The following is a 16821-nucleotide window of genomic DNA, read 5'->3' on the forward strand; positions in this document are numbered from 1 at the left end:
CTTTTTCATTTCAATTAAAATGATCAGGCATCACTTCATTACTCAACAGTATAATTAGGTAAATTAGCTAGCTAAAAGCTTTTGTGAGTTATGCTACTGCCCACTATGTTGCAATCAAATTTCTATAGCTTCAATATTCACCTTGACAGTTTTACATATGAAAAGTGCAAAAATCTCACTTTTGACATTGCCAGCTATACTTGTTATACTGCAATATAGAGATATTAAACGCATGGCACAAATTCCCTGTTCCCCTTCTTGAAGCTGAGGGAAAGAAGTACCACATGTCACTGGACCACAGAAACCAGGTTGTTAATATTAAAGTGGACTTCCTGTGTGTCACCCTACAGCATCACAAAGTTCACTGCAACTTGTATTGTGTACAGGTCAATCTGCAAGACCTGGTTGTATTCAGTATAAAGACACTCTATGAGGCACATAATAATATGATTTTTAAAGGGATGTGTCTACATATTTGTATGGTCATGTGACCTACTAATTATCAAGCGCGACTTTCATGGCCATGGCCTCTACTACAAGCACTTATAATATGTTAACATCTCAAGAGATTTGCTGGTGGTGTACTCCTAACCTGTAACTACCAACCCTTCTGAGAGTGTGTTTCCCTGTAACATGTCCACTAGATTTGAAAGGGCTCTCAATAGGATGACACGTTTTGGAGTATGACTAAGGTTACTATGTAGGTTTGGCCTTGGATGCCTTTTGAGATATTTCTGTTTTTAGGGACTTGACAAGAATACTGATAGGGAGGCAGGATCAGACATTACGGGTCCAACCAAGTCAGTTTCCAATCATATCCAAGATTTATTCAGACACAAAGGAGAGAGTTGGAAGACTACACTAGGGCAGTGGTAGCTCAGTGGTTAAGATGTTGGACTGCTGATTGGAAAGTCAGGAGTTCAAATCCCAGTTCTGCCACTGCTGGGCCCTTGAGCAAGGCCCTTAACCCTCAACTGCTCAGTTGTATAAATGAGATAAATGTAAGTTGCTCTGAACAATAGCATCTGCCAAATGCCATAAATGTAAAGGCAAATGTGACACACAGTGAGAAACAAAGTTCTAAGTTTTCAAGAAATGTGTCCTAAAGAATACCCTTGGCTTTATTATAGTCCATTTTAAATAGGGTTTGGGGTTTCAATGTTGTGAAAGCATGTAATAATGAACAATTACTATGTATAGAAAAGGCTGACCCAGCATTTATTTCAGCCGATTTTAGAAACCGGAGAAAAGAACTTGTCACACATGCTGTTCATTGTCACTCAGTAACAGTTACCATTAACATCCAACCTGTAGATCTGCAGCTGTCTAAGGTGGCAATGGTGTGTTATTAGGACTCATAATAGACATGATATTGGACATGATATTGTTCTTATTAAAACAACCATTTCTGTTCTGTTTTCTTGCTGAGAATTTCCAACTCTCTTCTTCGCCCATGCCTACTGGTGTAGGTGGAGCTCTCCTATTCCATGGCTAGGACCAGCCCACATACACAGGGGAAGTGGAACACATAGTGCACTGTGTATGGAAAAGGCAAAGGGAACTCAAAGGCCAAAACTGGGCATAGAAACAAAATTGTTGCATGGTTATGATTATGAGCAATAATATTACATACAACGCACATCGTTACACACCAATGCAAAACTGTCTAAAAGCAAATATCACTACAGTTTTATTTACCATTTTCCATCTGTTATCATTTTTATTTGTCTCAAACTAAATTTCAGACAAGAGCTAAGATTTAAAGAGAAATAAACAATAAGATTTGCAAGAAGCAATAAGAATAACATTTGAAATTATATAACAATAAAGGAAAAAAAGTTTTTTAAAAAAAATAATGTTCATTAAAAGCAGAAATTCATTAAATAAAAGGACGTAGGTAGATTTGTAAGAGGAGACATTAAGATAAAACAGAAGTATTGAACTGTACAGCACTTTGTGAACTCACATTACAGCACTTAAAAATTATGTAACTCTTTTAAATATATTTACTAATAACCAGATGAAAAGCTGCAACTTCGTTCCCCAAAGCAATAAAATTAATATCAATTACTTAAATAAAGTACATAAAACAGCTGATTTAAACATCTGATTTATTTTTGTCATTTTACTAAACAATGAGATTTTTTCACACCTTCTATTCACGTTTAAGAGGTTTAACTTGTGCATAAAGGACGTCAGCTCCATCTGACTGTTTGAGATGCACGGCAGCGTAGTCGGTAGTGAGAGAGGAAATGCCTTTGATTTCGCTTCCATCTCTGTTTGGAAACACAACAGTGGAGTAATGAAGCGACTCTGATGAAACCTGTTTGTTCGCATACACAGACTCTCCGTCTTCTTCCTGTCGAACAGCCTGTGGAAATCAACAGGCAATAAAATTCAGTATTTAAAAATTTTATATAAAGATATCATCCAAATATGTTCTCCAACTCTCATATCTGTGCCTGAAATGTCACACTGACCCTGTCATTTAAAACGAGTCCTGCTGTGTCTCTTTGTCCACACTGGGAAGGACTCACTCTCCTGAAGAAAAGAAATCTCAATTCATAATATTACATTAAATCCCAATAGTGCTTAAAATTTAAGTTAAATTTACTATTTTTTTTTTATTTATATACCTACAGTATCTGGAGTAAAAGTAAACATTTTTACAGTAAACACACCTTACACACAGGAATATACCACACATCATCATCATTACTGAAGCTCCAGCAGCTGCACCAATCAGCACAGAGGAAATATCCACACCTGAACCTAAAATAATAAAACACAGAGAGTTTGGAGTGAATGAGAATAAATACATTATTCATTAATAAATATTACTGAATTGTTCAACATTAGTTTAATGATTTTACTCATATTCCACATTTATAGGATATTATATAATAGGGAAATCTTGTGTAATAAATACCTGCATCACTGATTATGTAATTAACTCAAAGCACCACTGATCCACCTCTGTATTTCACAGACTGTTTGGGGCTTTTTCTTGTAAACTGTTCCATTGTTTACACTTTTATACTTTTGTATAGTTGTTTTTGTAATTAACATTTTACTATTCTTCAGCTGCTATATTGCCTTTTATAGTGTTTATTGTCTCTTGTTCTGCTGCTGTAACACTGGAATTTCCCAGCTGGGATTAATTAAGTCTTACCTTGTTTAATACATTTAGGGTTTAATTTTATTCATCATTATTTTTTATATTATAGAATAATTAATATTAAATGGTTGTATTGCTATGAAATCTAAAGAGATCAATGGGAGTCAATGGAAAACAGAACACTCTTAATTAATGACCAAGATGTGAAGGTGTAAATTAGTGATGTTTTGGTGTTTCTAACCTTTAGCAGAGTGATGAGCTACTTTCTTAAAGTAGAAGAGCTGGGTGTCAATGCCCAGGTTATTGGAGGCAACACACTGCAGAGTGAGCATGTCCGTAAATGATTGATGGATGGAGATGGGGCTTCTTGAGGTTGTATTGTTCACAGACTCTTCTCTGGTGGTTGAAGAATTTTGACCAGAGAGACGCCACTCCAGTTTAGGAGATGGATTTCCATGAGCCTCACAGGAACACACGATCAAATCCTGAGTGCTGTTACAGCTGGAGGAGACCCGAGGAGCATCTGAGAGAGAGAGAGAGAGAGAGAGAGACAGAGAGAGAGAGAGAGAGATAAACTGACTAGTTGCTTTTTGTTTTCTTCCTCCTTCACATCTAGAAGGCCAATCAAGCACTTTAGAGCCTTCAGTACCAACAATATCAACTAACATCAACTGCTTTCAACATCACCCTGGAATTTATTGTCCTGGACCACGGATCAACCTTCCACCATGGAATCTCCCAGGGACACAGATATCAGTAAGCCTGAGGAATATGAGTGTCATTTCTCTTGCAATGCCTTTTATATGAAACCATTAATCCTTCAGGTTTTTCCAATGACTCTACTACAAGTTGAGGCAAAGAGAATGGGCAACAGCTAACTGAGTACAGCAGCAAGAGAGGGCACAATATTATGAGCACTTTACCAACCATATAGATTAGATAGAATATAAAAAGTTAATCCTTGATATCACGGTGATCCTGGAGGAATGGCCGCATTGGCTGTAGGGGGCTCAACAACCATTCTCTGTGCCCATGGATCACATCAGCAGGGCACTAGGAATAACTGACTATGCCATATGGCTTGATCAATGTCCTACTGGTATTGCAGTCGTTTGTCAATGACAGATATGGTCAATGTTAGTTTATATAGATAACATTCTTCTGTTTTCTAGCCTGTAGGAGTATGTCAGTCACGTAAGTACCACATTGGTGAAGATACTGAAACACATGTTCTATGTGAAGGCAAGTATCACAATCATACAAACGAAAAACAACAACCTCACCAAGCCACATGGGACAAGTTTTTTTTTTTTTTTTTTTACCCTATTACATATTGCCTTGGTTTAAATAACACCAAAGCAGATGCTCAGACATATTAATCCTGAATCTAAAATCCTAAGAATATTCTGCCATCTACCTTCTTGGCCGCCCTCATCTTCAGGGAAAATGAGCAGGAGGCCATGACAGGTGCACAGTAAAGGTTTTATGATCCAGACACAATACTATTTGTGATCCTGGACTTTTTAAGTGAAAGACCTCAGTCAGTCCGTGTCGGCCGCAACACCTCCAGCACTACCACACTGAGCACAGGTGCCCCACAGGGCTGTGTACTCAGCCCGCTGCTCTTCACGCTGCTGACTCATGACTGCACTGCCAAGTTCAGCTCCAACCACATCATCAAGTTTGCTGATGACACAACTGTGGTAGGCCTCATCAGAAACAACGATGAAACTCACTACAGAGAGGAAGTGGCACAGCTGGCTGAATGATGTGGTGTCAACAACCTGTTCCTCAATGTGAGTAAGACAAAGGAGGTTGCGATGGACTTCAGGAGAAACTCTGTTGACCACCCCCCACTGACCATCGACGGCTCAGCCGTGGAGAGAGTCAGCAGCACTAAATTCCTGGGAGTGCACATTACAGAGGATCTCACCTGGACCACCAACATCAAGTCACTCAACAAGAAGGCCCAATAGCGCCTCCACTTTCTCCGCCGGCTGAAAAGAGCAAGTCTCCCTCCACCCATCCTCACCACTTTCTACATTGAGAGTGTGCTGACCAGCTGCATCACTGGATGGTATAGAAGTTGCAGTGCTGCTGACCGCAAGACCCTACAGCGGACAGTGAACACAGCTGCAAAGATCATCGGTGCCCCTCTCCCCTCCATCCTGGACATTTTCCTTGCACGATGCTCCAGCAAGGCTACAGTGAATCATGAAGGACCCTTCCCATCCCTCCCACAATCTCTTCCAGCTCCTGCCATCAGGTAGAAGGTACCGGAGTATCAAAGCTCGCTCTGTCAGATTGCTCAACAGCTTTTTCCCCCAGGCTGTGAGAGCCCTCAACTCCAATCTCCCTGTCCCCCTCTGAAACCTCATCCATAACCATGAACACCTCAAACCCATGAAACCCATGGAAAACCCATGAAAAAACCCAGGGAAAAAACAAAAAAACAAACTCACAATCTGTTTAAGTGCAATTCTGAGTGTGCTACACACAGGTGAGTGGGCTATACAAACCACCTGTAGTAACACACTCTTTTCCCTGAATGTACACTGAACACTTTTTATAGACACTCTCTCACACAAAGACTCAGTCTGATAATATATGTTTACTTGTGCATTGCACTACAAATCATCTTGCACTATGCGCTGCTTCCCCTAAAATATCTCTTTTGCACAATTTCATGTACAAAATACCTCTTTTGCACAATTCCATTTACAGTATCTATGTAAAGTTTTGTATAGTTTTTGTAAAGTTTTGTAAAGTATGTATAGTCACCTAAATTGTTTCTTATACTTCTATGTTTATATTTATGTTTAACTTGTATGTAGCACCGTGGTCCTGCGAGACACGACATTTCGTTGAACTATATGTCCACACATGTAGCAGAATGACAATAAAGCTCAACTTGAACTATTTTGTTTCACATGGCGTTTTACTGCCCCAACTATTTACATTAGTGTTTAACCACACAGACACATAGCATCAATTCTGTGGACATGCAATAGCAATACTCCAAAGAAAACACAGCATACAAGCAGCAGGGGTCTTGTGTATGCATATGCATAGTTAAAACCAAATATAATCCAGATTTTACAGGCGCTAAATAACTCCATTCAACACAATATTGATGACCTCTCAGAATCAGATGGTACCAGCATGTGCACCTGTGGAGGTCAATCTTTTTTATATTGTCTTATGCCTCTTCCAGGTGTTCCCTCTGCATACCAAACAGCTGAGTCTGTTTCAAGGATGTGTATGGAGCATCTGGGAGTAAAGTTTAATAACTGTAAAGTAAATAACTGATAAAAAAACGAAAAGTAAAAAACTAAAGTAATAACTGATATTAACTAAGTATTAACTAATAATCTGTGTTTTCTCTCTCTCTCTCTCTCTCTCTCTCTCTCTCTGTTGACATCTACATATGCTACTCCTGAAATAACAGTGATCCTGACCCCTTCTGCCCTCTGGACCTGCCTCATAGCTTCAGTTCAATACAATAGTCTTTAAGTTAAAACTATAATGAATTCAGAAATGTTCTTCATAAGCTCATAAGTTCCTGGCTATACAATTGCACTTTTTGACTATATAACACACAGTTATAGAAGGGAATGATTTATAATGGCACTATCCAGTGTCACCCAGATGAGGATGGCTTGCTCATTAGGAATAAATTTATAAATGTAGCGTTTATATCTGGAATTTATATATTTCTGTAAAGATGTTTTGTGACAATGTCCATTGTTGAAAGTGCTATACAAATAACATTGAATTGAAATTGAATTAATTATGGCACCTGTGCAGCTATAGCAGGGACCAGCAAGAGGACTGGTCCCTGCTATAGTGACTCCCTTTGGCCAAATATGATCAGAACTCCCTAGTCCAGTCATCCACCAGACTAACACTCTTCAAATGTGCCTTCGATTGTCAACCTTCTATGTTATGTACACCATCAAAAGGACTTCACCAGTCTTTGTTCACTCTCTCTGGGTCCAACGGGCAACCGGGATGGACTATAACAGAGAGAAGCTCTCTCTCTCTCTCTCTCGTAGGCTGAGCACCATGCGCAATCTAGCTGCAAAGGGGAGCCCTACTCTTCTCTCATCTTAGAACGTAATGAGAGAAATGCTCATCTCTCCCAAATCAACCAGTGCTGCCCAGTAGCATTGTACATGTTTTTGTCTTTCTTTGCCATTGATCAGCACTGAACAAACTGCACTGCACGAGGACAACTCTTTCAAAGACCACATCAGTGCTCATTCTGATAGAACAGAACCACATCAGAGTTTGATTGGAAGTGTACCAAGACTACATTACTGAGATGGATGCACAAGGTGTATGTGTACAGGGCCAGGACTCACACTGAACATCCAGGTACACAGATGAGTTGTGATCTCCGAGCTGGTTTTGAGCTCTACAGTAGTATAAACCACTCTGTGTAGAATCAGTCGTGTTGATGGTGAGATGGTTTCCGGTTCCTATCTGCTCTCCGTTCTCTCTGTACCAGGTGTAGATCAGCACTGCTGGGTTTGCATCACTGCTGCAACTCAGAGACACTGAACTGCCCAAAAGCACTGAAGCAGATGGAGACACTGATACTGACGTGCTTCTAGGAGCATCTAAAGGAAGAAGAACAGGAGGCTGTGAAATACAGGTGTCATGGTAGAGCAACTCAATTATACTCTGACTTTTGGGTCCATTTCTGACCCAGTCCCAAAATATTTTTCAATGGCTTTTCAAGTTTGTTAAACTTTTTTATTTTTTTTAAATCAGAAATTTCAAAACTGAAGCCCTACACTTTGCTCCTAAAGGGGTATTTCTGAATCTAGTTGCATATTGTAAATGTTGTAGAAATGCTCTAGTATATCTCCGGTGCTGGCCTCTCTGCACTGGCTGCCTGTGGACTTTAGAGTGGAATATAAGATCTTGCTAATGGTTTTTAAAGGGTTACTTGGTCTTGCCCCTGAGTATATCTCTAGCCTGTTACAATGGCACTGTACTGTTAGACCGCTAAGATCGTCTCAGAGTCTCATTCTGAATGTTCCGAAATCAAGATTACAGACTAAAGGTGATCGTGCCTTCTCTGTCGCAGCTCCATGTCTCTGGAATAGCCTCCCACCTCATATTAGATCCTGCAACTCGTTGGCATGTTTTAAATCATTGGTGAAAATGGATCTCTACTCTATTGCTTACAACTGTCCTTAGGGGAGGAGTCTGAGTAGTGTACTGTATTGGGTGTGCTCTTAATTTGTGCTTGTTTTTTGTGGTAATGTTGAGAATGTAAAGCACTTTGGTCAACATGTGTTGTTTTTAAACGTGTTATAGAAATGAATGTTGATTTGATTTGATATTGTAAATGTTGTTTTTGTTTTATGGCTACAGTGTTGGTAATGCATCATATAATCAGTTGTTTAAAGGGCTAAAGCTTAAAATAATGACCGATGCAAAACTCAAATCCTACATCACTGTCACTAAAGGCTACAGGACATGGCACAGGAAAAACTACTTGATTTTCTTGGAATTTTACAACCATGATCCAATGCTTATATGAGGCATTTTACTTAGCACTAACAATACTCCAGCAATACTCACACTGAACATCCAGGTACACAGATGAGTTCTGATCTCCGAGCTGGTTTTGAGCTCTACAGTAGTATAAACCACTCTGTGTAGAATCAGTCTTGCTGATGGTGAGATGTTTTCCGGTTCCTATCTGCCCTCCGTTCTCTCTGTACCAGGTGTAGATCAGCACTGCTGGGTTTGCATCACTGCTGCAATTCAGAGACACTGAACTGCCCAAAAGCACTGGAGCAGATGGAGACGCTGATACTGACGTGCTTCTAGGAGCATCTAAAGGAGGAAGAACAGGATTTAGGAGACTCCATGAATCATTAAAAGTGTAGTGAATGTGAATTAATCAGCACTTACACAGAACATGTAGTGTAAAAGAGCTCTGTGCTGATTTGGTCTTGTTCTGGAGCTGGTAGGTGGCAGTGCAGGTGAAATCGACTCTATGATGCAGGTGAGTAGCCCTGAAGTTCAGCTGAGAGGAGCTGAAGCTGGTGTTGTGGTTCTGCTCCTGTCTTCTCTCCTCAGGCAGGAAGTTCCATGTAAAAGTGGGAGGCTTTAAGAGACATGGAGGAGCTGGAGCAGAGCAAATGAGACTCACTGAAGTTCCCTCCACCACCTCATTTTGGTCCTCCACCTTCCCCTGATCCTCCTTATACAGTGTTATTGAGGGGCTGATTGGAGAGTCTGAGATAAACACACAGTATCACATTAGAGATGAGTTTTAAATGTGTTCCAGTGCATCATTAGTGTAATTACAGTTACACTGTACACACACACTGCTGCAGCTCTCACCTCGCACTCTTATATCTACTGATGAAGATTTATACGTCTCTTTCAGTTTTCCTGAAGTTTCTATTCTAAAGTAATATCTTCCACTGTCACTCTCTCTGATGTTGTAGAAGATGGTGGTGCAGTTCTTCATGTGGAGGTCTCCTATAATTTCCCCTTCAATCTTGTTCTCTTTAGTTACTTTAGAGTTAAAGACTTGGTTTTTCTTATGGTCATCGCCGTCTTTAAACCAGATTCCTGTACGATCTCTCTGGAGGTCTGCATCATATTCTTCTTTAATCTCAAAACTGCAGGGTATGAGAACACAGAGTCCTCTCAGAGCTTCTACACTCTGTGGTAGACTGATGGAGAATTCTCTACACAAAACACCTGCAGACACACACACACAAAATCATTACTGTAAAGTAACACACACACACAAAATCATTACTACAGTAACACACACACACACAAAATCATTACTGCAGTAACACACACACAAAATCATTACTGCAGTAACACACACAACACACAGCATGTATCTAAAGTGTGTAGTAATATTTACTCCAAACTGCAGTTGTGTTACAGAATCACACCAAACTGATTCAGTTACTGCCTGAGTTTAACACACTTACGTTATCAGGTCACACATTAAATATAAATTCTACACAAACCTTGAAACAGAAAACAAACGATGATGATGAGTTTCTCTGCTGATTTCATTTCTATGTTCAGGAAAGATCACCTGGAGAAGAGACTAACACACACACACACACACACACACACACACACACACACACGCACCCTTAGAAACTCCTTGAATCTAAGGGTGTGAGAATCGAGTCTCACATGTACATGTGTATATTTTTTTGACAAGAAAAGAAATAAACACAAACTCTGCAGCAAACAACAGCTCTTAAATATGCTGTGCATGCAAGACAGCCCAAGGATATTTTATTACTAGAAACATTTTGCAAGGAAGAAAATTCCTAAAACAAGAACAGAAAGACTCCTAGCTGCCTATAAAGAGCGTTTCAAAGCTGTGATCTCTGATGAAGGGGTGTTACTAAGTAAGGTGATTCAGTAGGGTGTCCAAACTTTTGCAGATGCCTCAATTAATATTTTTTTCTATGTTTTAAGTTTGTTAAATATAAGTGACTGTGCATTAACATTTGCAAAAAAAAGTTTTTTTAAGTAGTTTGCTGCAGCATTTGTGTTTGCCTTGTTTCACTTCGAAAATTAAAAAGATATGTAATTTGCATACAATAGTAAGTTTATGCAAGTTCTGATCTTTTACAGTTCTGTGGCAGCAGGGGCGTGTTTGAGCATCAGCTGTGGATGGAGAGGAAGCGGGTTGAACCGGCAGATAACGCGTGAAGATTCTCACCTGTGTTTTATTACCACAAGTGTACTTATTTGTGTCTCTTTGTGCTTTCAGTGAGTCCTGTAACCCGCACGAGAGAGAGAGACCGAGTGTGCTACCACTTAGAGCTTGCGAGACACACACAGTGTGAACATGAACTTGACGGAGCGAAAGCTGCAAGAGAGCACAACACTCAAATTAAAGAAGAGATGACCCAGTTGTCCTAAAAAGCCGTAGAAAACATCTCTTCCATGCAGCTCATCATAATCCCATGGCTGGACATTTGGGCGAGGATAAAAAACTCAACCGTCTAATGGCTTGTTTCTATTGGCCGGGCATTTGCAACGATGTTTGCAGACGGTGTGCGGCAGTGTCAGCTGAAGAATCTGCCGGCCACCCCAAAAGCGCCATTGCTCCCATTACCGCTAATCAAGGTGGCTGATTACCGAAAGAGACGCTTCATAAACTGTATGAATTATTGGGGAATAAATTGATTCACACCAGTGAATGGTTTAATCAAATGCTTAAAAATATGATTCAAAAGTTCATTTACTATGATGCACAGAATTGGGAAAAGTGTCTCTAACCTCTGTTATTTGCAGTACGAGAGGTCCCACAAGACTCCATGGGGTTTTCCTCATTCGAATTATTGTATGGGCTCAAGCCTCTTAGTTGTCATTATGGACAATTTGGAAGAGGGACCTTCTAACAGCTAAACCAAAATTCAGTATGTTCTTGACCTCCACACCTTAGGTCACCTAACACAGGAGAATTTGCGTCAGGCCCAAGAATGACACTCCTGACTGACAGGGGTACTCAGCTACAGGAATTTGCACCAGGAGATGAAGAACTCATTTTACTACCTACGTCAATTTCGGAGTTACTTTTTTGAGTTACTTGAGGTCACACAGCGAGTTGACGCTGTGGAGAAGTTGACTATGAGGTCAGGCAAAAGGATAGAGGCGAAAGGATAGAGGCGATGCACCTCAAATATACCACCTCCACCTCCTGAAACCCTGAAGAGAGGTAGTTCCTGTGGCTCTGGTGATGGTGGTCCCCGAGAGGGAGGAGCTGAGACTGGAGCTAAGTTTAAAAAGTGCGGCCCAATTCACTCCAGTCCCCTGTGGAGACCACGTCTCACCTTCCCAGATAGCACAGGTTGCCAGATTGCAAGAGGAATTTTCCAATGTGTTTTCGCCTTTACCTGGCAGCGATTGTGGCCTGCCTGAGACTCAGCTGCAGGCCAGACGGCTTCTCAGCCTGATACGGATGGAGGCGATATGTGGCGGTGGGGGTGTGCTCGAGCGCTGGCTGTGGACAGAGAAGAGGCGGACAGAACCAGCAGTTAACACGTGATGATACTCACCAGTGTGAGTCTACTTATTTGTGTCTCTTTGTTCTTTCAGTTGGTCCCATAACCCACAATCGAGAGAGAGACAGAGTGTGAGACTGCTTGGGAGAACTTGTGAGACACACACACACACACGCCAAGAAGTGTGAACTTGAACCTGACAGAGCGAAAGTGAGTTTTGTGTTGTTTTCTGTTGAGTTTAAAAGTGAATAAACGTGAGCCCGGAGCACAGTTAAGATTCTGCCTGACTCCCGAATCTTCCTACACAACCTCACACATCAGGGTTCTACAATAGCATTGGAGAATGATCATTTAAGAATGATTTTATAAAATACTCACTTATATACAAGTTAGTGTGAATAAATCAGTAAACAGATTTGTCTGTTTACTGATTTATTTATTAATTTATTTAATTTTGATATGAGCTTTTGTATGTTTTAATGTAATGGTTTCAGCATACTTTCCAAAAAACTCGATAAAAAAATCTAAATCTGACCTCGTTCAAGTTCAAGACCACGGTCTGTCTGTCCGTCCGTCCGTGTGTGTGTGTGTGTGTGTGTGTGTGTGTGTGTGTGTGCGTGTGTGTGTTTGTGTGTGTTGCAAGCTCTGTCATGTATGACACCCTCTGTCACAGCAGTCACGGTTCAACTCGCTTCCTCTCCCTCTGCAGTCGACACTTCCAGACACAGCCGCCGCTGCCACATACTGTTAATACTGTTACAATCTGTTCATTTATCTACTTACTTCTGCAATAACGTACCATTCAAGCCAATAAGGCTCTGTTTAACTGAATTGAATTTAATTAAGAGAGAGAGCGAGATAGAGAGAGAGACAGAGAGAGAGAGAGAGAAATAACATTTAGAGCAGGATAGAGAAGTACAAGAGGATGCATTTGGGTTCACTGTTCTGAGTGCACGACTGTGACCTGTTTATATTTCATCAGTTTTCAAACAATAATAAAGTTTTTGTCAAATGATATTTCTCAGATAGTAGAGTGTGTTTTGATTGGCTGACAGCAGATGAGAGTAAGAGTTCAAATTAATTACCACTGTGTGTGTGTGTGTGTGTGTGTGTGTGAGAGAGAGAGAGAAAGAAAAAACATTAATGTGTTACTGAATAAATAAAATATACAGTGTCCCAACAGAGTATTTTTCACGCAGATACACAGTCAATCTGTCTCACTGTTAAATAACAGATTCACTTGTTAATCCACTAAAAAATGTTTCATTTGATCACTATTTATATAAAAACACACAACATATAATACACAACATATAATACACAACATGTAATACACGTAGTACACAACATATAATACACAACACACAACATTATCGATAAGGAAATCCGTTTATGAAAACAAACAGGGAGCAGCTCTTACCTGAGTGTGTTCGAGTCTCCAGTTCTCAAACTGAAGTGTCCTCAGTTTTAAACAACATGCTGATAAGGACCTTTCTGTCTCACACACACACACACACACACACCACAACTTCCTCTATCTTAACAGGAAATGTGCAGTTCTAGTTCAGGGGTTTTCACACTTTTTAGGCAAATGATCTCAAATGGACTTTATGAATTTCCTCAAGCCTTGACAACCAAACATGTTTTTTTTATTTTAGATTTATAATTTAGAACTAGTGTAACACCTGAACATTTTATTATGTCAGTAACACGTGTGACATAAGTGACTAATAACCAAAGCAATATTATTTGTACTGAAGTACCAGTCCAGTGGGAATGTGAGCTTTCATGACCCTGTACCAAACATCAGGAGGAGTGCAACTCTTTCCGCTGTCACATCCAGTTTCAAATGATGCATAAGGAATAAAAGCATGTTGTTATAGGAAATTAATCCATGCCGGGTGGTGTGATACGGTGTGATGCAAAGCAGAGGAGCCTGGTTTATACTTTACACATGGCTTTGTGTGTATATGCAGAAGCACCATCATCTTGCATAATTTATGTACATCTGGAGGATTAAAAAAACAATACTCAATATAGGTACATCAGAGCCAAAGTACCCCTGTCCATCTGGTTTCCACTGTCATCGTGATTGTTGTGATGAGCTGTGCCTCAAATCGAAAACTCTGGCCTTACCATCAAAAGTATTTAATAATCTAGAAAATCCAGAAGACAAAACAGACCTTTCTGTTGGTTTGAAGGTCACATGAGAAATTTTTTAAATTCTAATACTAACAGTAATAGGAAAACTGGTGACTGTTGTTACTCAATAACAGTGTAGAATAAGCATGCGATTTGAAACACAACTCTAGTTTGTTTGGCGGTGATACAGTAGATGTAGATTAGACAGAATAGTGAAAAGACTAAAACAGCACATACACTGTTCATTTAAATGAAGTTCGTTCAAATGTGTCTCCCAGTAACATTTTAAAATATTAGCACACAAAATACATCATCATAGTGTGTAGAGTGATTCATTATATTCATTTGTAAAATAAAACAAAACAAAAGATTATGAAGTTTTCAACTGACTCCACATGGGGTCATGACCCCTTGTTTGGGAATCCCTGGTGTAGGGATAATACAATTATTATATCATACATGCCTAGTTACATCCCTATACTATATAACCTTTTTCATTTCAATTAAAATGATCAGGCATCACTTCATTATTCAACAGTATAATTAGGTAAATTAGCTAGCTAATAGCTTTTGTGAGTAATGCTCCTGCCCACTACGTTGCAATCAACATTTCTATAGCTTCAATATTCACCTTGACAGTTTTACATATGAAAAGTACAAAAATCTCACTTTTGACATTGCCAGCTATACTTGTTATACTGCAATATAGAGATATTAAACACATGGCACAAATTCCCTGTTCCCCTTCTTGAAGCTGAGGGAAAGAAGTACCACATGTCACTGGACCACAGAAACCAGGTTGTTAATATTAAAGTGGACTTCCTGTGTGTCACCCTACAGCATCACAAAGTTCACTGCAACTTGTATTGTGTACAGGTCAATCTGCAAGACCTGGATGTATTCAGTATAAAGACACTCTATGAGGCACTCAGTGTTTTCTACCATCTCCCACCAAAAAATAACAAAATGAAACCTATTCTGAATTTACAGAAAAATAAAATATAGATGACTGTTAAAAGGATGTGTCACAGAAATGGTGCTTCTGGGGGGTTTAGGTAAGTTATTGAGTTCCTAGTACAGGTAGAGCCTGAGTATTTGTATGGTAATGATCAGGTGCAACTTGCACGGCCATGGCCTCTACTGCAAGCACTTATAATAAGATGTTTTGCTAGTGGTGTACTCCTAACCTGTAACTACCAACCCTTCTGAGAGTGTATTTCCCTGTAACATGTCCACTAGATTTGAAAGGGCTCTCAATACCTACAGCTCTCAATACCTCTCGAGACCTCCAGCGTCGACACAGAGAGGAGGCACACACACACTCGGACCACCCAATTCCCTACCCCTCCCTCCTACTGTCTCATCAGCTATGGTACACAAAGCACTGAGGAAGATTAACCCCCGCAAGGCAGCAGGGCCAGACAACATTCCTGGGCGGGCCCTCAGAGCTTGTGCTACAGAACTGGCTGATGTACTCACTTCCATCTTTAACCTCTCCCTCAGTCAAAACACTGTCCCAACCTGCTTCAAAACCACAACCATCATCCCCCTTCCCAAGAAGAACCCCCCAAACTGTCTGAACGACTACAGGCCAGTAGCACTCACTCCAATCATCATGAAGTGTTTTGAGAGAGGGGTGCTGACCCACATTCAGAGCAGCATGCCAGACACTTTGGATCCCCTGTAGTATGCATACCGGACCAACAGGTCCACATCAGACGCCATTGCTGCTGCCCTCCATATTTCCTTCTCTCACCTGGAAGATAAGGACACCTACATCAGGATGCTCTTTATCGACTACAGTTCCGCCTTCAACACGGTCATCCCCCATAAACTCACCCACAACCTGTTTGCACTTGGACTACACCCCACACTCTGCGACTGGCTCCTGGATTTCCTGACTGGCAGACCGCAGTGTGTCAGGATTGGAAATAGGACTTCAGACACCATCATAACAAACATTGGCACCCCACAGGGGTGTGTTCTCAGTCCCATCCTCTACACATTGTTCACACATGACTGTGTCGCCTCCCACAAGGACAATATCATCGTGAAGTTCGCTGACGACACCGCAGTGATAGGACGGATCACTGGCGGAGATGAAGCGGCCTACAGGAGGGAGGTGGCCAGTCTTGTGACATGGTGTGAGGACAACAACCTCACCCTCAACACAGACAAGACAAAGGAGATGATAGTGGACATGAAGAAAGAGAGGAGAACTCATCAGCCACTGTTTATCCGAGAGCTTGAAGTGGAGAGGGTGAGCAGCTTTAAATATTTGGGGGTCCACATCAGTGAGGACCTCACCTGGACACTCAACACCACCCAGCTGGTTAAGAAAGCACAACAGCGGCTGTACTTCCTGAGGAGGCTGAGGAAGTTTGGCATGTCGCCTAAGATCCTCTACATCTTCTACATCTGTGTTGTTGAGAGCGTCTTGACCAGCTGCATCACTGTGTGGTATGGCAGCACTACAGTGAGGGATCGCAAACGTCTGCAGAGAGTGGTGAGGACTGCTGAGAAGATCATCAGGACTCCACTGCC

At 40.8% G+C, this 16821-nt stretch overlaps 1 protein-coding gene across 1 annotated transcript; it reads right to left on the reverse strand.

The window, feature by feature from the left end:
• Positions 1-1351: 1351 nt before the first annotated feature.
• Positions 1352-13595, reverse strand: LOC117595727 (myelin-associated glycoprotein). Its single transcript, XM_053241841.1, has 10 exons — positions 13556-13595; positions 10135-10217; positions 9485-9850; positions 9050-9376; positions 8714-8971; positions 7483-7740; positions 3360-3641; positions 2682-2772; positions 2481-2541; positions 1352-2371 (listed from the first exon to the last, which is right to left on the reverse strand). Exons 2-10 carry the CDS (start codon positions 10181-10183, stop codon positions 2156-2158), a joined length of 1908 nt encoding a protein of 635 aa, XP_053097816.1. The 5' UTR covers positions 10184-10217; positions 13556-13595; the 3' UTR covers positions 1352-2155.
• Positions 13596-16821: the final 3226 nt, after the last annotated feature.

This window comes from Pangasianodon hypophthalmus, chromosome 18, assembly GCF_027358585.1.
Source record: "Pangasianodon hypophthalmus isolate fPanHyp1 chromosome 18, fPanHyp1.pri, whole genome shotgun sequence".
Lineage (NCBI taxonomy): Eukaryota > Metazoa > Chordata > Actinopteri > Siluriformes > Pangasiidae > Pangasianodon > Pangasianodon hypophthalmus.